General features: G+C 52.9%; 7 protein-coding genes and 1 non-coding gene across 8 annotated transcripts; 5 read left to right on the forward strand and 3 right to left on the reverse strand.

Annotated features, from left to right (window-relative positions):
- Positions 1-890: 890 nt before the first annotated feature.
- On the forward strand, positions 891-3,709 carry SMAC4_04941 (uncharacterized protein). The gene is made up of 2 exons (XM_003352779.2): positions 891-1,364; positions 1,426-3,709. The coding sequence occupies exons 1-2, from the start codon at positions 1,357-1,359 to the stop codon at positions 3,203-3,205; spliced, it is 1,788 nt and encodes a 595-aa protein (XP_003352827.1). The 5' UTR covers positions 891-1,356; the 3' UTR covers positions 3,206-3,709.
- Positions 3,710-5,132: 1,423 nt separating this feature from the next.
- Positions 5,133-7,372, reverse strand: SMAC4_04940 (uncharacterized protein; the record flags this gene model as incomplete). The annotated part of the gene is made up of 4 exons (XM_066090212.1): positions 5,133-5,743; positions 5,954-6,439; positions 6,537-6,608; positions 6,677-7,372. The coding sequence occupies 4 exons, from the start codon at positions 7,370-7,372 to the stop codon at positions 5,189-5,191; spliced, it is 1,809 nt and encodes a 602-aa protein (XP_065945510.1). The 3' UTR covers positions 5,133-5,188.
- Positions 7,373-7,408: 36 nt separating this feature from the next.
- Positions 7,409-9,700, forward strand: SMAC4_04939 (uncharacterized protein). The gene is made up of 2 exons (XM_003352777.2): positions 7,409-8,241; positions 8,332-9,700. Exons 1-2 carry the CDS (start codon positions 8,143-8,145, stop codon positions 9,166-9,168), a joined length of 936 nt encoding a protein of 311 aa, XP_003352825.1. The 5' UTR covers positions 7,409-8,142; the 3' UTR covers positions 9,169-9,700.
- Positions 9,701-9,952: 252 nt separating this feature from the next.
- On the reverse strand, positions 9,953-10,070 carry SMAC4_13021. Its single transcript has 2 exons — positions 10,033-10,070; positions 9,953-9,996 (listed from the first exon to the last, which is right to left on the reverse strand). It is a non-coding gene; the product is annotated as a tRNA-Leu (tRNA).
- Positions 10,071-10,687: 617 nt separating this feature from the next.
- On the reverse strand, positions 10,688-13,868 carry SMAC4_04938 (uncharacterized protein). Its single transcript, XM_003352776.2, has 3 exons — positions 12,281-13,868; positions 11,694-12,188; positions 10,688-11,625 (listed from the first exon to the last, which is right to left on the reverse strand). The coding sequence occupies exons 1-3, from the start codon at positions 12,528-12,530 to the stop codon at positions 10,919-10,921; spliced, it is 1,452 nt and encodes a 483-aa protein (XP_003352824.1). The 5' UTR covers positions 12,531-13,868; the 3' UTR covers positions 10,688-10,918.
- Positions 13,869-15,380: 1,512 nt separating this feature from the next.
- On the forward strand, positions 15,381-17,511 carry SMAC4_04937 (uncharacterized protein). Its single transcript, XM_003352775.2, has 4 exons — positions 15,381-16,221; positions 16,285-16,367; positions 16,428-16,502; positions 16,566-17,511. Exons 1-4 carry the CDS (start codon positions 16,107-16,109, stop codon positions 16,893-16,895), a joined length of 603 nt encoding a protein of 200 aa, XP_003352823.1. The 5' UTR covers positions 15,381-16,106; the 3' UTR covers positions 16,896-17,511.
- A 312-nt stretch (positions 17,512-17,823) lies between these two features.
- SMAC4_04936 (uncharacterized protein) lies at positions 17,824-19,690 on the forward strand (the record flags this gene model as incomplete). The annotated part of the gene is made up of 1 exon (XM_066090211.1): positions 17,824-19,690. Exon 1 carries the CDS (start codon positions 17,912-17,914, stop codon positions 19,688-19,690), a length of 1,779 nt encoding a protein of 592 aa, XP_065945511.1. The 5' UTR covers positions 17,824-17,911.
- A 1,672-nt stretch (positions 19,691-21,362) lies between these two features.
- SMAC4_04935 (uncharacterized protein) lies at positions 21,363-24,118 on the forward strand (the record flags this gene model as incomplete). The annotated part of the gene is made up of 2 exons (XM_003352773.2): positions 21,363-23,568; positions 23,628-24,118. Exons 1-2 carry the CDS (start codon positions 21,918-21,920, stop codon positions 24,116-24,118), a joined length of 2,142 nt encoding a protein of 713 aa, XP_003352821.2. The 5' UTR covers positions 21,363-21,917.
- Positions 24,119-24,199: the final 81 nt, after the last annotated feature.

The raw sequence follows: 24,199 nt of genomic DNA on the forward strand, positions 1-24,199 counted from the left end.
CTGGGCCCCAGATCTCGAGAGAGCTTCACACAAGTACCGCTGTTACTGGCGAGTGCTGGAATGGGTACAACCGACCCTAGACGGGTAACAGTGCTACGCTGTAGGCGGGACCATGTGTCTAAATATGACTCATAGACGCCTGCATGGCGGCTTGCATCGACATGGGATTCCAGGCCAATGGTGTTGCTGAGATGCGCATCTACCTTCAACTTCTCAGAACTAGGGCTGCCCAGAAGGGAAAGGGGCCCTTTTTGCTTCAAGTCTCATCAAGGGAGCTTGGGCCATCCAGCGTTTTGAGGAAGCTTCCACATGGAATGAATGGAGCGAGAGAATGTGTAACTGCCGGTACGTCTTCTTTGTTTCCTTTGTCCCATTGTGTTCCCTTCCCCGATCTGACATGTTGATGCAGATAATTGAGATTCAAGATGATTGGTATCTTATCAGTCTGCCCCATCACCATCTCCTGAATGGTGTTTTCGACCTGTGTTTACATCTTTGACGTCCAACTTCAAAGCATCATGACTCTAGAAACCGACAACGACAATGGCGGCTATTCTATCCGTCGAATTTGAACCCATTTCTCAGTTATCCAAATAAAACGTCGAGTGACATGACCCTGGGTCTCGACGGGCGCCATAGATCTCCGCGTTTCAGGTTTATTTTGATATCTGGGCAATCAGAACCGTCCATGGGCTCCAGCCTTAAACCGACTGCCAAGCTGCTAACCACCAAAGACTAGGGTCGTGACAAGGGCAAAGGGTAGCAACGTAGCCAAGGTAGCACTGAGGGCTGCAATCGCTCTTCTTTTTTCTGTCTCTTTCTGGCAATCCCTCTTGGGCCTCTCCACCAGGGGTAGGTATTCGCGCCTTACACTAAAAAGTATTCACAAGAGATACGTACCTTTCCGAGCGAGTACAGCTTACACGCCTGTGTCTCCGAACATGTCTCTCATGTCGTTTTCGCGACCGCGGTCCACGCTTAACGCTAGTATTCCCATGCCCATGTTTCTCGCGCCGGCAATGGGCATCCATGGTCCAGTCCTCTGCTGCTGCATCATGGGTCCATACTCTCCGGCCATCCATGGCCTATGATCTCGGATTTTCTATCTGAGCATGAGGATAAGTATAACCTTGCTTCCCTTCTCTCATTGCCCCTTCTTGCTCCATATCCAAACATCATCTTCTCTCCAAGCATCTAGAGTCTCAGAAGTGTTCGGGAAGACCGAACCTTCAACCCTTTCCTTCCTTTTCACCTCCACTCTCATACAACTTAGAATCATCATCGGAGCGGGTCTCCTTTCTATCCTTACCGTCCAACTAATCTTGTAATCCGCTCCTTCACTACACAATTTTCAACATGTCTACGTAAGTTGTTCACCTTACCCCTGGCTGCCATCATCTTCACATGCTAACGGTTTGGAAATAGTCTGGCTGGTATCCCTTACGAGTTCACATTTCCATCGTGTGAACTTCCAGTCACTCCGCCAAGCTTTACGTTTGACCCGTCTCTCCTTGAGATCAACTTCAACCCTCACCATGCGCGCTCCGTCTCCCATAGCTCATCCGCCTACTCCTTTGAGTCTCCCTCAGAATCCGTGAGCCAGACAAGCACACGAAGGACGACACCGGTCCGGAGCCGGTCACCCATTCGTACCCATGGACCTCTTCTCCTCCCCAAGATCCGCAGCCAGGACCAGGCCATCGATCCATCCGCCGTTGCTGCTCCGGCTCCCAAGCGTGCGAGAACAATGCCGGGCCCAAATATCCAAAGGGCCAGGGCCAACACCGACAGCTTCCGACCTGTACACCAGCGTAGCTACACCAACCCAGAGGCCATCTCCTTCGCGGCTCCTCTCCCCTTCACCGAGGACAACAGCAGCATCGTCTTCGCCCCAGTCAACTATGTTGCCGAGCCTTCATCAGTACCTCACTCTCGCCGGGCTTCCTCCTGCAGCCTGGACAACGTCACCATCGAGAGATATGGCTATCCCACCTACCGCCAGATGCCGACCTACGTGCCATCCCAGTCTCGGACCAGCCTCAGCCCGTCGCCCACGCCGCAGCCCCAGGCCCAGTTCCCTCAGCCAGAGTCGTTCATGTACCAGTCCTATGCGCCGCGCGCACCTTCGCCTCTCGCCCCCGCCGCTCCCATCACCCCTGACATGACGCCCTCGACGACCCTCCTATCCTACCTCACCTCGTCGAACCCGGCCCCCTCGCTCGTCCGCACCATCTCCTTCCCGCTCCGGGATCCCCACACCAAGCACTTCTGGTGGGACGTCCGACAAATCCGCCCCTGGACCTCCTTCACCGCGGCCTCCATCCTCTCCATCCCCGGCGCCTCCGCCTGCCTCTCGGTGCCCATCAGCCAAGCTCTCCTCCCTTCGGCCGCCTCAAGTCATCGCCACCCCGAGACCGAGTTCGCTCTCCACTCCATCTACTCAGCGCACTACCTCCCCAAGCTCAACGCCGCCCTGGCCCTCTGCTCGCAGCGCCCCCTCCAGCTCTCCGTGCCCTCCAAGAGCCCCATGGCCGCCGTCAACCCCGCCGCCGCCGCCGCCTCCTCCGCAGCGACAGAAAACATGTTCATCGCCAACGTAGCCGGCGAGTCCGCCACCAACAGCGTGGCCGCCATCTTCGGCGGCAAGCCGACGGCGCGCGTCGTCGGGCTCGTCAAGTCCTTCGACCGCTTCAACACGGGCATGCGCGTCGAGGGCAACATCAAGCGGGTCGAGTACCTGCGCGGGCTCGCGCACCTGCACCACGTCATGCGCGAGCACGGGTGTCGGTATGGGTTCATCTTGACAGAAATCGAGCTGGTGTTTGTCCGCAACGGGACGGACACCACGCCCCATTTCGGCTACCTCGAGGTCGGAAGCGTGCAGCTTGCTGCTACGAGCGATAATGCGGCGGTTCACACTCCCACTGATGTGAACGAGGTGCCTATGACGGCTTGCCTCGCGCTGTGGGGGCTGTGCATGCTGGCTGGTGATGAACCTGTTCCGGGACAGGTACATTGGAAGAGCGAGATCGGTGCGCCCGCTGAGGGGACGAGACGCAAGGCGTTGGGTAGGGATGAGTGGATGCCGCAGCCGCAGTTGGCGGAGAAGAGAGAGGCGAAGAGGAGTCGTGGGTGGATTTGGCCCGAGGATGCGGTGGGCAGGAAGGAGTTGGGAAAGAGAGGTGTGAGGTATGGTGCTTGCTAAGTTCCTGGTTGAACTTGTGGCACATCACGCGAAGATGGAAATGGCAAAAAGGAGTCTGGTATAAGGGGACAGTATCCGTCGATCTGGCATCGCATCATCTTGACGAAGTGAAGAACAGGTTTCTTTATTTATCTGTCAAGAGTGGTACTACTCCCTTTTCTCCCTTCCGTCCAGTCCGGTAATGGAGGAGAAAGTCTGGCACTCCCCCCTCCTCAACATCATTCTTCAACCTGGTTGTTGAGGATTTTGCATTTGGCTTTTTTTCATGGAGTTTAGACACGGCAGGCAGCATGGATTTTTAAAATGGGTGGCTCTAGCATTTGCATTTTTTACATACCTTTACTAGCATACCAATTTTTCCTTTGTTGTCATTAAAGAAAGGATAGGGGCATCTAGAAGACTGGTTCATCATGATGTCGGAGGGCAGCAGCAAGGAGGAAAACTTTTGCATATATACCATATACATATCAGATACCATACAATCATACAACAGCAGTGCATATGATACCAACTCGGTTGAACACCACAGCATCTCCGCGTCTCTTGTGTGAACTGATCCCAATACCTTACTTACCAAGATATCAACTTTCTCCGTCAATGACAGGAGATGAGGAGGGTGAGGATAAGATACCTCTCTCCCCACCGCCATCGTCAATGATGACAGTACTGCAACTGATATCTCTATCAGCCAGTCGCCTCAGAACTGAAGTTGTTGTTGTAATCAACAAAGCTTACTTGGCTTCAGGTACCTGATGGGTTACCCTAACTTTCCATCCGTTCCATGTCTTCTATTTGACCGAGTCTCTTTTTAAGGCCGGGGCATTCAGCCCATGTGCCAGGTGATGATCCTGCGTTAATGTCGTTGCTTGATTCCTTTCCAAATCTGAATAGCTCATCCATCCTCAAGCTCGAGTGCAGATTCTGTTCTTTGCTGGTATCTCCCTACCTACCTATGTAAAACGAGAGAAAAAGCTTTTGCCGATCTCCTGCCCATCAACCTTTGGATCTTTTTTACATGCTTTAGTGTCCGTCCATCTATCCGCTGTCTCTTTCAGTTTTCCCAGACAGACCTTGTTTGCTTCATATCCATTCATCCGTCCATTCATCCATTCATTCATCCATTCATTCATTCATTCATTCATTCATTCATTCATTCATCGACCCTCCTCTCTATCTCCTGTTTTCCTTCTGTGCTAGCTACCTAGGTAACTTGACCGGATAATTCAAACGCAAGAGCACCACCTTCTGCGCCCTTTTCATTCCCTCTGCTTCTTCGCAAGAACCTTGCTTGGGGGCTGGTCCACGTTACACTTCTTCTTACACAGGTGGCTTCCATGCATGCATGGGAGGGAGATAAGTACAGGCCCATGTGTCTGGTGCACCTGAGGAGGATGGATGGTTGGTAAGGTAGGTTGTTGTGTACTGCAAATAACCAAATTCCAAAGGCGTAATGTCGAGCGGGTGTTGCGCAGGTAGGCGCACAAAACACGAGGAGCTGAGGTAACTCTTGTGTTTGTTGGTAGTTTGGTTGTTTTTAGTCACCGACATACTGGGAAGTCAGTTAGTGTTGGATAATGGTTGGAGTGACTTCAGGCGTTCTGTTCTTCCCGGGAAAGAACCTTTAGGAGGCGAGAGCACAGGAAGAAGAGGATTGTAGAACGACGAGCACCATATGACGTCCGACGGGACTATGAGCTGTTCAACAATCAGCAGTAGACCCAGGGAGAAGCGTGGGAGAGGGATTCGTGGTCGAAGACTCAAGTGGCAAGCAAAGAAAGGGTGCTCTTGGTAGTCCAATACGCAATGAGGTTAGGGAATTCCTCCACCTAAGTGCATGAAAACACGCTGATAGACTACTACGATAGTGGGAGGAGAAACATGTAGTACAGGATACACATCGCCAATACATATCCAAAACATTATGAACGGGAAAAGTATCTTGGGAATCATCATTCATGTGTATTGACAGTTTACGTCTAGCATTTAGCTCTTGGCGGCACCGGCCTTGAAGAGGATGATATCACCATCCTCAACAACGTAATCCTTGCCCTTGGTCATGACCTTGCCCTTGGCCTTGACCTCGGCTTCGTCACCACCGAGCTCGCGGAGGACGTTGTAGTTGTAGACGACAGCCTGGATGAAGGTCTTCTCGAAATCAGTGTGAATGACACCGGCGGCCTGGGGAGCCTTGGTGCCGTTACGGATGGTCCACTGGCGGACCTCATCGGGACCAGTGGTGAAGAAAGAGCCGAGGTTAAGGGCCTTGCGCATCTGGATGATGATCTTGGGCAGAGCGGACTCAGCGCCAACCTTCTTGCACTCCTCGGCAGCCTCGGCCTCGGTCTCGAAGCGGGTGAGGCGCTCCTCGAAGGAGACAGAGAGGGGGATGATGGGATCACCCTTGGCGTGCTCGTTGATCCAGGCGGCAATCGCGGGAAGATGCTTGTTCTTCTTGCGGATGTAGTCGCGCTCGGAGAGGTTGACGAGGTAGACGACGGGCTTGGCAGTCAGAAGGAAGAGAGGGTTGATGACCTCGATCTGAAATCACAGAGTTAGCAGATGTTTTCGATAGCGAATAGCGAAACATGATGCATGGTGATTGGTGGAAGGGATTGTCAGGTATAAAGTTTTCGTCTCATGTATCCTCAAAGAGGAATCGAAGAGCTGGGTTTATAATGAGGCGCTGCGGCCTGTTCTCATCATTCAAAGGATTGGGGAATTGTGCAGATGGGGGAATCGTTTGCTTACCTCCTTGGGACCCCAGGTGCCCTTGCGGACCTCCTTGCCGTCCTTGAGGTGGGCCAAGATCTTCTCGATAGTGGCCTCTTCCTCCTTCCACTGCTTCATCTGAAGAGACTGACCGCCCTGGCGGGTCTTTTTCTTCTGGTTCTCAAGGGCCTTCTCGACGAACTCGATATCCTTGAGACGAAGCTCCTCGCTGATGATGTCAAGATCACGGGTGGGGTTGACATCACCCTCGACGTGGATAATCTCGGCATCATCGAAAGCACGGACGACCTGGAAGATGGCATCGACGGCGCGGATGTGGGACAAGAAAGCGTTGCCGAGACCGGCACCGGTGGAGGCACCGCGGGTGAGACCGGCGATATCGTAGACAGTCAAGTTGGCGGGAACGCGCGACTTGGGGTTGTACTTCTCGCAAAGCCAGTCGAAGCGCTCATCAGGGACGATGACGCGGGCCTCCTCGGGGTCGATGGTGGCATAGGGGAAGTTCTGCGCGCGCGGGGTGGACGTGTTAGTTTCGCGTAATCTTAATTGTCATCGCCGCCGTCGTCTTCGTCGCCATTGAGGGAGGGAGGGTGTCGCTTACGGCAGGGTTACCAAGGTTGCACTTGGTGATGGCCTGGAAGAGCGTGGACTTGCCGACGTTGGCCAGTCCAACCTAGAATCGGCATCGAGAACAGTGTCAGCGGGGTTGGGGAGATGGAGCCTAACCTAGGCGCAACCCACAATGCCGCTCTTCAGGTTGTTGCCGGGACGGCCAAGGAGGATCTTCTCCTCGACGACCTGCTTCTTGGGAGGCATCTTGTTCCGCTTGCTATAAGAACGGGTGGAGATGTAGACGAAGGTGCAGTCAAGCCCTTTTCTGTTTGGTTGAAGTGGACGCGACGAGAGGGGGAAAGAGGCAGAGCGGAAGCTGCGAGAGCTGGAGCTAGCAACAGCTGCTGCGACTTTGGTTCGGAGGAGGGGTAGAGAGTTGGAGGGTTGAGAAGCGGAAAATAGGGATCGGAGCCCTAGGTGAGGAGACGTTTTGACGGTTGCCAGTGGGCTGAAAGGCTTACTACCCCCGCCCAAAAAATACACAACGTTTCGGTAAGTGAAAAAAGTGTGAAAAAAGAGAAAGAGGAAGGCGAAAGCACCAGCCGCTAAGAAGGAACAAGTCAATGTCTCAAAGCAGGCTTTCCTAGGAATAGTATGGTCGATCGCTTGATGGTCCAAGGTTGTTTGATGAAAGAAAAGAAAGAAAGAAAAAGAGGACAAGAACCAACGTTGTTCAATTTGCAAGGACAAGTGGTATTTTGTTTTGGGGGTTTTGTTCCTTTGCGAGAATTGCTGATCCCAAAAGATCACAGAGGGAAAAAGTGCCCAACGCAAATTTTTATCGGCCCTTGTTTGAAAACAACTCCGGCCCGAAGCCAAAAACATGGATCGTGTCAGTCTGTGTTTCCAGCTTGAAGAGTGGGGTGTCCTTCCCATTTGTCCTGGAAGATCGATTCACCGACCGATTCAGGCCCTCGCCCTGAGCGGGGTGTTGCTCGCAGGCGGCTTCCCTGCTGTGATGACGCTTTGCGACGACGACCCCGGCAAGAACACCGACGCACGCAGCTGCCAGCCGCAAAGGTGCGAGATCAGGTCCAAAGGGTCCCACCCCTCCCGGCTGCACCTCCAATGTCATTCATTGACTGCTGCCATCTCGTCCCGTCGTCGTACAAACCACCCCCAGATCGAGCAAATTGGAAGCATTTCGGATCGTCATTTAGCCTGTCATTTACGCATTTACATCCCACAGCTTTACATGCCTCTTCATACAATACATCCAACATTATCTACGTGTCCATTTTCCATCCTTCGTTATCGCCTGCTGCTGGAAGCGTCCGTGTTCCCAACTGCTTCGTGCGTCTCCCGTCGTTTCGCCTCCACCCTCCATCATCGACCTTCGCAATAAGCGCTTATCGAGCGGTTGGGAGCTGAATAGCAGCTCTTTGTTCCATCCCCAAGGGTCCGAGACCTTGTCTTGAATCGCCAACATCCGAGTCCGCATGCGCCGTATGAAGCAGTGATCGATCTTTATTTATATAACAGCCGAGTTCATCTACTTTGCTTCCGCCCGTTCGGGAGTTTCAACACTCCTGTCCCAGGTCCTCCTCCATTTGTCCATTTGAGCGGGGAAGAGCTGCTGCGAAACCGTCGTCACCATGTCAACCAAGAAGTCGCACAAGCCAACAAGGTCTCACCGATCGACCCTGTCAATCCAAAAGACCGAGATCCTCATCAATGTCTACGATCTTCTGCCGGTAGGTTCCCATCTTCTCCGCCCTGAACTATTCCCCCCATTGGTACAATGGGAGTACATACTAACCAGCTCTCTCTCTTCGCTTCTCTAGCCCGGCCACATCTCCTCGACCCTCTGGTTCCTTGGAACCTCCCTCCTCCACTCCGGTGTCGTCATCAACGGCCGCGAATACGCCTACGGCGGTCATGCACACCGAGGCAAGACGGGCGTCTACTGGACGGCGCCCCGCACCGAGCCACCCGGCGGCACCTTCCGATGTGAGCTGTTGCACGGCTTCACGCTCGCGACACCGGCCGAGATCGACGCCATCATCCGCGAAGTATCCGAAGAGTTTCTCGGAACCGCCTACAATCTGTTAACGAAGAACTGCAACCACTTCACGTCGCACCTGTGCCAGAAGCTGACGGGGCTGCCCGGGCCGGCATGGCTGAACCGTGCCGCCAGCATTGGCGTGGCTTTGCCATGCGTGGTGCCCAAGGACTGGATTGAGGTTCCCGAGTATGATACGGCAGACGGCGAGCTGGTTGATGACGTCGACCATGGCGGTAGTGGGCGTGGAAATGGTGGACAGCAGGGACAAGGGGGGCGGGACAAGAGAGAGGAGAGGAGGGCGGCGAGAGAGGAAAGGAAGCGAGTTGCGAGGGAGGAAGACGAAGAGGAGCTATTGGCAGACGAGCGGTCGAGGATGCTGAGGAGCGCTGGAGAGTCACCTACGCTTGTGGACCTGAGGAGGGAGAGGGACAGCGAACGAGGAACAACGACATATAGTATTGGTAATGGTAATGGTATAGGACGTGAGGGGCAGTACCGGGACGATGAGGAGGAAACAGACAGTGGGAAGGGGAAGGGAAAGGCGGCGGCGGTGGCTACGAGAGATTCTGCTGGCAGAACGCTACCGCCTGCCGAGAGAGCACCGACTTCTTGTTGAGGTCGAGCTGCTAGGATGAGATCACTTTATTATTATTCGGGGCCGGGTTTCTTTTTCTCATTTTGCATGGCATCGATGGAGTTTTGAATTGGTGTTTCTGTTTCTGTTTCTGTTTCTGTTTGGGTTTGGCTGTCTGTCTGTCTTTGGGAGGTTAGCTACGCGCTTCATCAGCACTTTTCTTTTCCTATGATACCAATTTGCGCATCATTGCATTCCATTCCATCATTCCATCATGGCCCGGTGAATCCGCAGGACAAGGAAAGCCAACGTTTTGAGGGGTATGTTTTCCGGTCTGAGCTATTTTGTTTATTCTACGCGCTGAGTTACTCTTTGTCTGAGCCCTGAATGTCATTTGATTCTCCCTCGATTTCAGGAAAAGTCTAGTACAATGAACCTTTGACATTGCTTCTTCGCGCATCAACCTGTCCTTGACCAACTTCCATCTTGCTCTCCATGGCATCCCATCTAGGTACTGAAAGTAACATTCTGCATATCTCTCGAGTATAAATATCACAATATTGAGATGCCGGAAGACAAGGGCAATGCAAAATTTCGATAGCATCTTTCCTTCAAGTTGTTTGGTGCTATCTCGTGGATTTGGGGAATTTGTGAAGTGACCTTCCTCTCAACCTTGCCTGCCATCAAGGTTTCTTCTCCAGCGAAAACAATGAATGGTTGCAATAACCAAACCAGTCAACAATGAAAAAAGTTGAAGCGTGCCGAAGCTGCGAGTACAAACAAACAAAACTGCAAAAAGGAAGCAAAAAGAAGCGAAAAAAAGTAGTGACTGGAGTGGGATTCGAACCCACGCATCTTTCGATACTAGAATACACCTCACCTTGTGGTGAAGAAGAATTTGTAGTTCTTGAGTCTAGCGCCTTAGACCGCTCGGCCATCCAGCCATTTGGGAAGATTGTTGAACTTTAGTTGATACGGTGTATTTATGTACGCAATATAAGCATCCACCACACCACATCCAACCAGATAAGTACACAATTAGGTAGAGTGGTAAGCAAGCATGCAAAACTATTCACTAGATGCAAGCAGAATAGAAGATGAGTGGGGAAAGTAAAGACCAATCTTGCGTGTTTGAAGTGCTATTAAACGATTTGGTGGAGTGACAGATAGTAAATTGTTTATGTGACGGAAGATGGGGACGCAATAAGGGTTCATGGCGAAAAGCCGCTTCGGTTTGTTATGTCTAAGTCTAGGAATTGGGACTGAGATGCATCGCACTCACGAAGTGCACAACGTGTGTTTATGCATAGGTATGTAGGTACCTACCTAGACTTTCATTGAAAGGTTCGTCACTTGCGTTTCACCAGGTTTGCGAGATAAGCATCGCCGACCCGGCACATACCATGCATGTTCCTCTTGTCTGGCGTTCGGGTGCTCAGTCTACTACACACACAGCCTTTCCCATAACGAACGAAAATGAGAGGGAGAGAAGGGTGGTAGAAGACAGAGAGAAAGATATAGGTACCGGGACCAGGCAGCGATTGGTGTTGCCCATGTTGATGAAATCGGAAGTTTCCATTATCACTATTCACTGCTGGGAAATCCAATTGCATCGGATTGTTTCCAGAAATTGGTAGTGTAGCCTTTCTTCAATATTTCCAAGCAGTTGTCTTCTGTTCCTTCAGTTATATACAGCCTCTCTAGCCAAATTTTCCTTCTTCCCTTCCCCTCATCGATCTATTCATTCTCTTTCTCCGTTTCTGTGAACTTGCAACCGAAAAAAAAAGGTCGTTCAAGCAACAACCGGCGCAGCAGCCCCCTTGCCCTTCAGTGGACCCGCCTCTCCCCTCTCAACCCTTGCATTCCACACAGCCATCTGCTCGCAAAACCCAGTCAAGGTATCCGTCACACCGGTATACCCAATTCCACCCTCCTCGACGCTCTTCCTGGCCCTGGAGTCATCGCAAATCGTGTACGCAGAAACGGTGAAAACAGCCGGCTGCAACATGGCCAAGTCGCCGGTGGGCTCCTTCCATCCGAACAGCTTGGTGAGAATGGGGAAGTTGATGATCAGATTAGCCCAGCCTTCGATGGCGTAGGCGAGGATGAGCATGAGCACGGGCGGCGGGTAGGTCTCGGTGACGGGGGTGACGGAGAGCGTGCTGACGGTGGAGTAGAAGTCGCGGAAGGTGATGGGCGGGCAGGGGTCGGTGACGAGGAGGGGACGGCCGGCGCAGGGCGGAGGGACGGCCCGGACGGAGGGGTTGAGTGCGGCTTCGAACTGGAGGTGGGCGATGGATACGTTGCGGGAGGAGATCCAGTTCTGGCTGACGTGCGGCGTCCAGGAGACGATGTCGCCGGCCTTGAGAGTAGGTCCAAATGTTACGTCGTTCTCGACGTCTCCGAAGATGCCGTTGCCGGGACGGACGACGCCGGTGCGGAAACCTTCTTGGTTGGCGGCGCAGACTAGACGTTCAGCTTCGGCCTTGGCGCGAGCGTCTTTGTGCCGTTGTTAGCAAGACTTGTCCATCAATACTCTAATGATCGGCGCTTGGGGTGAGACTTACAGTTGCCAAAGAACTCATCATGGGCCTTCAGAGGCTGATCAAAATCATCCTCGTTGAACACTTGGACATAATTGCTTGCCAGGCTAGGAAGAGGCCATTTCCAGAACTTCATAGGCTTGACGGCAACGGAGGAAGATGATGTGGCGATGAAGATGTCAGCTCCGGCTTCCTTGGCACCAGCCAGGACGTTGGCGGTACCGCCGACATTCACGCGAGCGACACGGTCATAGGTCTGGAGGCTCCGTTCACCGGGACGGATCACGGCGGCAGTGTGGTAGACGGTGAGGGGAAGACCGGCAACAGACGCAGGCCATGGCTTGGAGAAGGCAGCCTTCACGGAGTTAGGCGAGGTGATGTCGGTCTTGATGACGTCGACATTGCTGGCCACACCGAGAATATCGGGACGACGAAGGGGAGCAAAGTCAACGATCCGGATGCCCTCCGGGGACTGTCCACGAGCGAGCAAGTGTGCGACAATGTCACCTCCCACAAGACCTATCGTGGCGTGTTAGTTACGGTTCCCCCTTTTCATATTTCTCCGGCAGATGGATTGGGGCTGGCATGTGTTTTTGAAAACAGAAACTAACCAGAACCGCCCACAACGATGTACCGTCTGTCCAACTTGGGTGGGAGATGCTTCTTGATATCGATGGGGTTCTTCTTGACCCGTTCATATGTTTCCCGCATAAGCTCCTTAGACCAGCGGTTGGAATCGGGCGACAGTTTCTGGGCCTCAGGTGGGACCGTCATCATGGTCCTGTTGACTCCATAGATCCAAAGGGCGCCGACGACAATGACAGCAAGGCCTAATGACCAAAGACTGAGTCCTTCCGTCATGATTTCTCGTGGCTCGTGATGGCCCTTAGTCGTTGGAGAAACTCCCGGATGCGAGATCCCGCTGCGTGTCTCGAAGGTCGGGATTCTCAAGACGTTGTGCGTCTTGAAAGAGCAGCCGTGGCAAGCAAAAACGCAGTGCAACCAGACGCTCCACTGCTTGCTGCGCACGAAAATGAAGCCGTTGCCGATGTTGTTTAACCAGAGATTAGGATTCACGCTGGTCGTTGCTGGCTTGGCTCCCCCTTTTATTCATCAATATCCGCGTATCCGTGGCGCTCCTAGCCCAGACTATCTGTCCCCTCAGCAAGCACACAGTAGATTTGGGCGCCTGAACAAGGATTGGCCGCCTGTAGATCTAGGGGTCGCTACCAGATGGAAAATCCCTGATTGCCCTCTGAAGCCGCGGCCCATCCGAACATTGATGCGCTCCAAGCTCTACCAAGTGTACGGCCACAGAGGACCGAAGGAGTCAAAGCCATTGGAGGCAAACATCGGACTTTACTATCACCACACAGTGTTTGAGTTCCGTGGCGTTTTCTGTCATATAAAGAAAATGTGATATGAGTGCAAACACAACGAATAATAGCGGTTTGGTTCCATCAGAAGTCATGTGGAGAGGAGCCCGTACGCATTGGTCACCCAAGGACCCCGGATTTCACTTACATGTGTTAACCCGGTGGCAGCATTGCTTCCAACTGCCTTCCATGACATGGGCGGAAGCGTATAGCAAACGGCGATCAGAGTACGTCAAAGGGACTTTATCCGAACACAGCGGGCTGATGGTTGTTATAGCGAAGTTCAAAGCGGTGTCTCACTTCGCGTGGCCTGACAGAAGGTGTTCGTAAGGGACACAGGTGTAGAATGTTTGAATACCAGACGAGGCAGCGCGGCTGTTGGTGATGACTACCGCGTTTTACCCATGGCGGTAGGGTATGAGTGTGCGCACAAAGGTTGCAGGGTGTGCACAAACACTTCAGTTCTCCAGGGGCCGAGCTTATGAAGAACTCCATTGCCCTTCGTCCTTGTGGCTGTCGCTCGCTCAAACTCGTGCTCGCCTGACTGCTCGGCGTTTGGACGCTGACGGACGTTGGGCAACAAGGCGTGGTCTGTCGTCCGTTGCCCCCCGAGATGAGGTTGCAAAAACGCTGGACAGCGTCGAGACCAGTCCGGTTCGTCGGATCTTCCAGCGCACATCTCGGCTTGCGATAGCGAGGTGAAGCGTCGCATCAAATACTCGCCGTTACGAAAATTGCATCATACAGAGTCGATCACCTGGAAGCACCGACGATGGGCACATGATTCGTTTGGTGAAATTTCTCATGTCCCACAGCAGTCCGCACAATTTGGCGAGAAAATTTGTTGTTGGAGATGCCGACCCGACGTTGTGGAATCGTAACCCATCCGGATGATCCAGGTCTGCCAGGGAGAGCCGCGGGAGAGGTGGTACCCAGTGAAAATGATGGTCGACGGGGGAGTTCCTGGTGAACCTCTCTGCCGCTGACCTCACATGTTTTCTCCACGAGCCAATTGCGCCTTATGATTGGCTGACTTTCATTTACTGCTTTAACACCGCTGTGCGCTTCGTGCCTGCCCGCCTGCCCGCCTGCCCGCCTGCACCGTCCACTGCACCGTCTGCACAGCTGCAGCGCCGGAACTTGCCCGATCATCTACCTCCCGGTGGGACTGTCAGGATGGACGTGCCTTCCGCCACGTGCATCACTTGTGGGGTTTGGATCTGAACAGAGTGAAGTTGGTGCTGATAAACTGCAAGCGACGACGGAAGGAACTCCCAAGCGACTCCCATCGGACGGTTTCACTATTGCTGAAGGATTCTGCAACGCTACAAAATATTGGGGTTGAGAGTGTGGCTTTCGGGCTGTCACGGTCTTGACATTTCGGGATCGATCTCAGCTGGGCAGGTAAGCTGGGCTAAAGAAGGAAGCTCCACAACTCGATCTACGCAGCGATTGTGACTAGCGGTGACTTTTTACGAAAAATGTACTGCCATGTAGAGAGACCTCGCCTCGCGTCTGCGAATACATAACAAAAGTATGAGACTCAAGGTAGGTCCGGAATGCAACAGTTCGTCCCATGTTTTGTTGTTGGTTCGATGAACAATGGAATTGCTTTGACCGCCCGCGCTTGGGCAGAACAACAAAGATGCCATGGCCAATGCCAGCCCGCGCGAGAAGAAAAAAGAAGAAGGCGGGTTGGGTTGTTGGCCAACATTCCCATGCCATCCGAGCAAAAACTCCCAAGCGAAGGGCCATTGGTGCCATTGGTGCCGCATCTGTTATCTTTCTGGTTGGCCCGCGAACCCTTGTCTCTTCGGGATTTCCCTTTCTTGATCCGCATTGATTGGCCTCCAATGCACTTGTGATGTGACCGCCCAGTCGAACGCCCTGGCCCGCGTCTTGATGTCGGGAGTGGAGCGGGGAGGGCCTGTGTGGCTTGAAAAAGGCCAAGGAGGCCAAGGAGCATGGGCGTGATACAAGTTCTCCCAGGTTTTTCTCTTTGAAAAGAAATGTGACGATGACGCTGCCATCGCAACCAGAAGCCGTTTCACCCATCGGAGCCATGTCAAATCGAGCAACAGCCGCGTGACCGTGAGAGACGGGCGGAGGCCAAGGAGACAGGACCGAGCATTCAGGAACAAAGTTGTTTTGCATGGGCTCATTAAACCAGCTGCACGCTAGCGTCGGTGCAAATCGGGTTCCTGATGGCCGCCTCTCCATCGCATCCAGTCTTTGGGGAGTCGCCGGTGGATCGTGAAAAGTGTCTTGCCCCACCGCCGAGAACGGGCTCAGGTCTTGGGTTCAGCACGTTCGTGAGTTTTGTCCAGTCCGGCAGTCGCACCAGCCACAAGTCTGCCCACTGTCCAAGGATTGCCAAGCCAGCGTTGCAGCGGATTTGCAGGCGTTTTGTCCCGTTTTTGCAGCGGAGCGCAGTCGGTGTCAGTCGCCCATCGTGAGCTCGCGCTCTGTATCGTCGCCTGTGTCGCCCTCTTCCCGCCTCTGGATTTACACACACACTCTGGCGACGACCGTGAACGCGTGCCGGGAGCCGGGATCTATGACTCTGTGTCCCCGATTTCTAATGTACAGGTACCCAGGCTACAACGTTGACGGTGTGTAGCCGTGACCCCGACGCAGCAGGTGCAAAGGCCGAGCTCCAAAAAACTCGCAGCAGCAGCAGGAGCAATTAAACACTCGGCCTGCGTGCCTTCCCGTTTTGGGCTTTTTCAAAAACCGGGGGTGCCTTCCCGTCCCAGAATCGTTTCATTTCAAGTTCTTGTCGACACCGACCGCCGCGGCCTTCCATTGCAATTAATACTCGCCTCTTCTCCCTTCTTATCTCTCCTCCCTCCCTCTCGTCTCTTCTTTTAGTTCTTCCGTCTGTTTGTTCTGCGAACGCCACATATTCCCCGCCTTCACCCATCTCTCAGATTTTAATAACTAATACAAGCAATATCCCGTCCGGGTTTTCCGACATCGATACATAACAGTATCTTCTACTTCTACCACATCACATCAACCTCAACCCATTAACCACGTTCACCTCCCACCGCCAGTCACCATGCGTCAGAACATCATCTTCGTCGCGCTCTCCGCGCTCACCGCTGCTGTCGCCGCCCAGTCCTCCAACAGCAACCTCACCGTCCCCGTCGAGTCCGTTGACGTGAACACGAGGAGTATGTAGCACAGTTCCCAAAAAGTCGTGTCACCTTGAGATACTAACGCCGTCCTGTCATCAGACCAGTGGTGTGTTGCCCAGTATAACACCTGCAAGATTCTTTGCAACCAAGGAAAGGATGTCAAGACCAACGACTGCAAGCCCGTATGTTTTCACCTGAAGCATCGCTTAAAGAAGCATCACTGACCGCAGGTTCTCTCACAGGACACTCTGAAGTACGAGTGCGCTTGCAAGTCCGGCACCCCCGAACTCGACCAGTACACTCAGACTATCCCTACTGTACGTGTCCCCCGATTAGGTTTTTGTTCTTGCAGCCAGATTTTTAACAGTAATGCTCTACAGTTCATGTGCCAGGCTGCCTACTCTGCCTGCATCGACAGCCACAAGGACGATGCTATGGGCCAGGACAAGTGCAAGGAGGACATCTTTGACAACTGCGGTACCCAGGACCCTACCAAGGCCGAGATCAAGACCACCTCGTCTGCCGCCGCCACCACTTCCGCTGCCAAGCCCACCGAGACCAAGGGCGCTACCGCCGAGACTTCCGAAGCTGCCGCCGCTTCTTCGACCGCTGTCAGCAGCAGCTTTGCTGCTCCCACCAACGCTGCTGCCTTCCTCGGCAACGGTGTTGCTGCTGTCGCTGCTGGTGTCTTCGCCGCCGCCCTTATCTAAGCAGCACAGCTTGTGAAGGAATGACGGACGTTTAGTGCCTCGTTGCTTTCCAAAAGTTTACTTTTAGGTTTGCTTTAGATGCGACGGCGTTGGCGGTTATTTTCAGTTCTTTGTATTATGTTCCACCCAGGAAGACCCTCTAGGAAGGCTTATTTGGTCCGGCTGGGGACCGACCAGATGATCAGGCATGCATCGCGGCGGCAGCATCCACCTTGGACACAAGGCAACAGGTTGAAGGGCAGCATTAATACGTACGCAGACGGCTTGAGGAGAGGAGGTCAGGTGTGTTTGACAGCAGAAATGGGCAATTTAACGCATAATTTTGGTGGCAGAAAAGTACATGAGGGGTCTTGTACGCGCGTGGTTTGGTGCCCGTTTGGTTTGAGGAAGAGTGACAGTCAAATACCCTTTATCTTAATTCATAGTTGTGCCCCTCTACCCTTTCTTTGAATCTCATTGTGAGTGTCGTGACTTGAAAGCTGAGGGAACGGGATATAATTAGGTAAGTCTTTTCTTTTTGGGACCCTTTGTCAACTGGTTGTCTATACAGCCCTTTGTCTACCTCGAGTTTTCACTGATAGAACTCTTTGCACAGGACTATGCTAGCAGAGATGGGGGCTGCTTCGGAACAATGCGATTGCGAATATAGAACCTCTATTTTCTGGCTCGCTTTGTCGGTAACTCATTGTCGATACAGCCCCCTGTCTGCCTCGAGACGTTGCTGATAGAAATCTTCGAACAGGAGCTTACTTAGCAGAGATGCTGATTGCATTTAAACAATCCCGATTGTCAACACACCATGTCTGTTCAGGACTGCTGTTGTTTTATCTTTCTTGTTTCAAATCTTCCAACAAGCCACGTACATTGAAAAGTGCCCTGACGGCAAATACGTACTCAAAATTAAGATGCCACCTAAAAGAAAAGCCAACGGAGCGGCTCCCGGCCAACGGGCCGCCCAGAGACTGCGATTAGCCACAGCAGCTCCCGATGCCGGCCCTCCCCTTCTTCCTTCTCCTATGCTTCCTCTTCCTTCTCCTATGCCTCCTCTTCCTACCCCAGTCAACCGGTCACTCGTTGGACTTCCGCTTGAGATCCAAACGCTGGTGATCGTTGAGTCTCTGGTCGTACCATTCCCGAACCGCTGCGCTTTCGCCCGGTTTTGCCAGGATTGGGACATCTGCAGTCGACAACAAAGTAAGCCCCAACTCGACGAAATCCTGAGAAAACTAAGAGTGGACGTGTACACTCCGAGCCCACAAGCACTGAGGGTGCAGGCGGGGCAGGGACATGGAGGAGTAGGAGAACAGTCTTTGGGGGAGATCGAGAGTTATTTTGCGGGACACTCGAAGAGAAAAGCGCTATGTTCCCACTTTCAAGACGGCACACATGGATTCGACAACAAAGACTGTGAAGAGTGCGGATGCGTTCCGTTCGAGAAGACGGTGATGCACGAGGACATTGCGGCGTGGGATTGGGAATGGGAGGGGAAGCTGGAACGGGGCGTAGAGGGAGGGCCTTGGACTGGAAGGCTCAGGAACGGGATGGGTTATCGCGGAAATGGAAGAGACGGGAAAAGAAGTCCGCCCGAGTGGTGGGATAGCTTGTGTAAGGCGGCGGAGATCAAGGGAGAACATGCCTTCTTGAACAGCATACGGCATACGAGCCACGGAAGGTTTTTGTGCAGGGAGGTGAAGAGGGAGAGAGCGATGAGGCCGGACAGGCTGGTCGTCTTGAAACAAAGGCCAGCGAAGTGGCTCGGAAGGTTCACGCAAAGATGTTTGAAGAGACGGTTGATGAGCGGGCTCGAGGGGCTGGTCAGCTGGGGGGATGAGATGGTCGGACTCTTGCCCTTCGTTGAAGGGTTCACGGAGAGGTTTGATGACTCGGGTTATTTGAGGGTGCACTCAGGCCAGGGACCGTCCTCGCCCATTTCCGCAGCCATCAAGGCGGGACCCTTTGACTCAGTAAAGAAGAATCTGGCTCCAGAATCCCCTGGCCACGAGAGGCGGTTTCTGTACAGAGATATCCGCCACCTCATGATCAACTCCAATACCCGTTGCGACCCGTGGCAAGGTGTTGATGACGATGGTTTCGGTATTTTGCCTCGCACGGACCCGCCGACCGGCACGGCACGGGAGTCTACGATCGCGCTCAAACACCGGCTGGCTTTCGAGAACATGGTGCCGTTGTACGTTGACTACCAGGCCCTGACCAATCTCGAGACCCTCGACCTCGACCTGAGGAACGTTCCCAAAGAAGTCATCAACGAGAGCCGGTGGCAGACGCAGGAGGTGATAGGACTAGCGCAAAGGCTCCGGGGAAAGAACCTGCGGCTGCTCGTTATCGCCGGCCTGCGAACCGGACCTGATTGGTGGCCTCACGAAAAGGAGCTGACGGCCGAAGATCTCGTGCAGGAAGCGGTGCATCCCACCGAATGGGATGAGGTCAACTGGTTCGTGCAGTTCAGGGGCGCGCTGAGGCCCGGGGGCAAGCTGCTGCTGGTGGACGCGAACACGGAAGATCTCGGTCGACGTCAAAGCGCTCGCCATCACGAATGGATCAACGAGATGTACGATCAGGAGGTGGAGTTTCCGCGTATCAGCAACGTGAGTCATATCTTGGGCACCTTCCGGCTGATGCGACGCCGGTTGGAATGGACATGGCCGGGTACCCTTTTTTCCAGGACGCCTTCTACAATAGCGCGGCCGAGTTGCACGCGGACTCGGAAGATGAGGAGGAGGAAGGAGCGGCAGAACGGGGACTTGCAGCACTGGGTGTGCAGCAAGCGCCGGTAATCGAGCATACACATCAGTTAATGGTCGAAAATGGAACGATCACGTTTCTGGATTTAGATGGGAATTCTGAAGATGAAGAAGATGAAGAAGAAGAGGAAGAAGAGGAAGAAGAGGAAGAAGAGGAAGAAGAGGAAGAAGAGGAAGAAGAGGAAGAAGAGGAAGAAGAGGAAGAAGAGGAAGAAGAGGAAGAAGAGGAAGAAGAGGAAGAAGAGGAAGAAGGAGTGGGAGGAGAGACAGAGAGAGAGGGGTCTGGCTTAAGAATATGTACGATGCGGGAAAGAACAACGACACGGTAGTATTTCTTATTTTATTTTAGAGTATCTTTTTGTGGTTTCCTTTCTTTTTTTTCAGTTTCATGGCGCGCGGTAGATATATGTAGAAGGCTAGAAAGGGTCATAAGCAAGCGGAAGTGTATAGTTAGCTGTGTATATGTACGGTTAATGACAACGTCTGCATGGTTCCAAGATGAGGATACGTAGGAAAAGAGACTGACTGAACGAAGGCTGACGTAAACGCAGGTTGTCACACTGACTTATCTAGAATAAGATATAGTAGGTGGTTCTAGTTGGTAATCGTTGTATGTCTGCTCCTTGAAGAGGTGAATGGATTGTAATCCTGGTGTTGATCTGTTGATCAGTCAACGTCAACATTAAGGGTTGAAATCAATATTTTTTTCTCCTTTTCGGGTTGCGCCCAGTATCTATCAGCGACGGGAGGCAATAGCCTATGTACTATAGTACAACAGACTTCTACCAGACGAAAATTCCCATGCTCAAAGCCTTGACATTTGTCAAGACTTGGTTGAGATTGTCACAAGTCTTGTTCTTTTCAGTTTGAAGGTCCGCTTGCCACAAAAGTAACAACAGTGACCATCATAACCTGCCGAATGTTATTGTGCTTGATCAGGCTTGGGGCAACTTTCTGCGCAGGTAACCGGACATAGGTTCGTCGATCGCAGTTCAGTAGTTGCTGTTCGGGTTCCTGTTCCTGAGTTTGACATCCCGATCCCGAAACTGATAGGCACCCTACATAACAGGTACACACCATGTGCAGTTATTCTCGGTAGCCAGGGCGACCAATGACCATGAAATCCCGGATTTCCAAACCATCCCGGCCGTACCAAAAGAATTTATCTCGAACATGGATGGATGCCGGATGACTTTCTCTGGATGTCAAATCATCAATATGTGACAGGTGCCATGCAATGCGGGGAACAGCTTTTAGGTAGTTCTACCCCAGCAGCAACATTCAAATATCTTGGTTGAGTAAGGTCAGACAACTGAAAAAATACCCAACCCTCGATTTGGGTTATTCTGCATAGGTAGTGTAGTCCAATCTCGAGTGAGTGCCTGGCTACCGTAGGCCGTCGGATGAGTGCCCAAGATGACTCGAGAAAACCAGGTCAGGTCGGTAGCGGTGGTCGAGTCGTCGAAATGGATAAAAGGTGCATCGATCATGGACGCGATAATCAGGGCGACGAACTTTCTCGTCCACTGAGGTCAGAGGTCGTTTGGCGTGGACCGATTGGCTGTGGTGATGCCACTGGCCAACGCCGTCAAGGGGAATCTGCATCCTGCAATGCTCATTGGTCAGCCGATCATATGGGTGTCAGTTGCTGAAGATGCATTCGCCAGTCGCTTCTGCCTTGGTGGCAACCACTCGTGAGAAATCAGTCGCACACTTTGCATCTGCCATTTTCCATCTTTTGGACCACTTGGAGAAGGAAGTTCCTGCCTGCCCTGCTTTTTAATCGTGGCTTCTACATTTTACTCTCACACTCATTCAGGCTGGCAGGCAAGCGGCGGTGCCGGGCATCTATCGGCTATCGACGTGCCTCCGACGACTTCCACTTTCAAACCTTCGTCGTCTTTCGTCCCGAGTCCACCGTCACGGGTTGGGTCGAGGATCCAAAATGCGTGCCATACGCCCCTCTGACCCCTCGTCTGAGCTTTGCCTTCACTTCCATTCAACCGTCGCCCCAAACAGTCATCGGGTTTGCCTTGCGACGCGCATGGCCACTCACTCACCTTCGTTGAAGAACAAATCGTCTTCGTGAAACCACACTTTTCCGGCTGACAAAGACACCCTGCGGCCGCTTACATTCCTCGCCATAACCTCACCTTCCAACAACCTCACCCCATCTCGACGACACACCGGTCACAAAACGATACCACAGTTGTGATGGAAAGAGGTTGTTCACGGTCGTCGCAAGGAGTCGTGGTTCGTTATGGCGCCTAGCAAGGAATCAAAGCGGGGCTTGAAAACCCCAGAAAGCAACAACAACAATAACAATAATAGCAATACGTCGACTACCAACGGAGTAGCAGGCGGCCATGCCAGCAGAGAGTCTCGCCATACCGGCCTGTTCCTGCCTCTCTTCGGATTACGCCTTTCCCCCGGCAAGCGCCGTCAGATCGAGGCCGAGAAGGATCGTCTGCTGAAGGATCGTAGACAGTCGGAGCTTGATCGATACCACCTACGTCGCGGACGGGCGCCGCCCCTACCGTCAACCGTGGACGTCGAGCTGAAGCCTTTGGATGATCGACAACCGAACTTGAAGTTCAGTGTTTGGCCTGGTTCTACAGTTGCTAAGCTCGAACAGCTCATCCGACGCCGTTATCAAGACAAGGGCCACCCCATCGCTACGGCTGCTCACTTCACTTTCTATGTGGACGGCAAAGTACTCAATTTCGAACATGTGCTCGTTCCCTCGTCTTCCAAGATCTGGTACCGCATGTCCAGATCTTCTGCCGAGGTTGACCAGTGGAAATTCAGCCAGTACAAGGATGCGAACAACCAGCCAATTCCCCCAGAGCTCGCGACTCAACTCGTCCAGGCAATCGATATAGGCGCCACGGTAGGCGAGTTGAGACGCAAAATTGCGACGTTCATGTCCATCTCTGATCCGGACAGGGTGTTGCTGGTGGCTCGAGGCGGAACACGACCTGGTCAGTTGCAAGGAGACAGCTGGGTGGTCTCAGAAGTCAAGAAACACTGGCTTTGCTGTTGGATTAGTTATCACATTGCGCGGACGAACGCATATGCTGTGATTAACGGCCTCGGAAGGCGTTACGTCTATCATCCAGAGTCGCATTACTTCTATGACGGAATGAGTGTTCGGCGCTGGCAGCATCACCTTGATTCTCGCCTATTTCGGAACGTTCGCTCACGGGGGAAGACCGGTTTTAACGCCCACTGGTCAGAACTTATTTTGACGCTCAACGATACGCGTGTCAGTAAGACTACACGCATGTGTTGGGGAAAGACGTACGAGCTCGAACTTCCTATCCAGGCAGCCAAGATCTTCTCGACCGAGGAAGCATGGCTCCTACCCGACGAAACCTGTAGCGTCTGCCTTGACAACAAAAATCTGAGCGTCATGGCCTACGAGATTACATCTGGATGCGCCCACAAACCAACGATTTGCAGCGCCTGCTTGGGCCAATGGATCGCCTCGGAGCTGGAGACCAAGATGTGGGATCGGATTAAGTGTCCGGAGTGCCCCAAACCCCTTCAGTTCGCAGATGTCAAGAGAAACGCATCAAAAAGCATTTTTCAACGGTACGATGAGCTGGCTACCCGAGCAGCCCTCGGAAACATTCCAAACTTTCGATGGTGTAAATCGGCCAAGTGTAGCTCCGGCCAGATTGACGATGTCAGATGTGTGCGCTTCAAGTGCAAGGCCTGCAAGACATCACATTGCATTAAGCACGACGTACCCTGGCACTCTGGCGAAACCTGCGAGGAGTATGACAAGCGTAACGTTCAAAAGAAGAAGGACGAGAGGGCATCCGAGGCAGAGATCATCAAGTCTAGCAAAAAGTGCCCGTCGTGCAACAAGGCCGTCCACAAGTTTTCTGGTTGCAACCACATCACTTGTAAGTTCGATTACCATGCCCGTCTCCTTAAACCAACTTATTGACTGTATTCCTCACAGGTATCTGCTCCCACGAATGGTGCTACATATGCCTAGCCCCCTTCCAACGAAACGAACATGGCTTTCTCTACTGTCGTCACAAACCCGAGTGTACGGAGCGAGATCCCTTTGTCGACCTGATAGACCCTCAGAATGCGAACGCCGACCCCCGGAATTTTTTCGAAGCCGCCAACCACGGTTTACTCCCGCCGCAGTTTCTTAGAAACCGCCTCAGAGTCGTCCGCGGCAGAGCTGCCCGACATCATCCTGGGGCCGAAGCCAACGAACCAGGCCAGGAGCAAGTAGGTCGCAATCCTGGTCGCCTTCACCCCGACATGTTTCTCCCTCCTTGGATGCAAGGAGTGGACCGAGGGATGTTTATGGGTGTTGCTGGTATTGCGGATCATGTTGCAAACGGCAATGGCAACGGTAACGGTAACGTTCGTGACCCTATGCACGATCTGAGGTTGTTTGCGCAAGACATGAGGGCAGTACGGAGGGAGCGGGCTTAGGTACTTCTTTTCCCCGATGCACTTAACGAATACGACATGACTCTCCATAGCTTCAGTGCCATGATCCTCGCCTCTCCAGAT

The sequence above is a fragment of the Sordaria macrospora genome, chromosome 1 (genome assembly GCF_033870435.1).
Source record: "Sordaria macrospora chromosome 1, complete sequence".
In the NCBI taxonomy this organism is placed as follows: domain Eukaryota; kingdom Fungi; phylum Ascomycota; class Sordariomycetes; order Sordariales; family Sordariaceae; genus Sordaria; species Sordaria macrospora.

What these genes read in the sequence shown, in the direction of transcription:
- SMAC4_04938 (XM_003352776.2), bottom strand. Translation starts at nt 12,530, where the DNA reads ATGACGGAAGGACTCAGTCTTTGGTCATTAGGCCTTGCTGTCATTGTC. An exon ending in CATCGTTGTGGGCGGTTCTG is followed by an intron (nt 12,189 to 12,280) that starts GTTAGTTTCTGT and finishes ACGCCACGATAG; the next exon opens with GTCTTGTGGGAGGTGACATT. An exon ending in TGATGAGTTCTTTGGCAACT is followed by an intron (nt 11,626 to 11,693) that starts GTAAGTCTCACC and finishes AACGGCACAAAG; the next exon opens with ACGCTCGCGCCAAGGCCGAA.
- SMAC4_04937 (XM_003352775.2), top strand. Translation starts at nt 16,107, where the DNA reads ATGCGTCAGAACATCATCTTCGTCGCGCTCTCCGCGCTCACCGCTGCT. An exon ending in CGTTGACGTGAACACGAGGA is followed by an intron (nt 16,222 to 16,284) that starts GTATGTAGCACA and finishes TCCTGTCATCAG; the next exon opens with ACCAGTGGTGTGTTGCCCAG. An exon ending in ACACTCAGACTATCCCTACT is followed by an intron (nt 16,503 to 16,565) that starts GTACGTGTCCCC and finishes AATGCTCTACAG; the next exon opens with TTCATGTGCCAGGCTGCCTA.
- SMAC4_04939 (XM_003352777.2), top strand. Translation starts at nt 8,143, where the DNA reads ATGTCAACCAAGAAGTCGCACAAGCCAACAAGGTCTCACCGATCGACC. An exon ending in ATGTCTACGATCTTCTGCCG is followed by an intron (nt 8,242 to 8,331) that starts GTAGGTTCCCAT and finishes TCGCTTCTCTAG; the next exon opens with CCCGGCCACATCTCCTCGAC.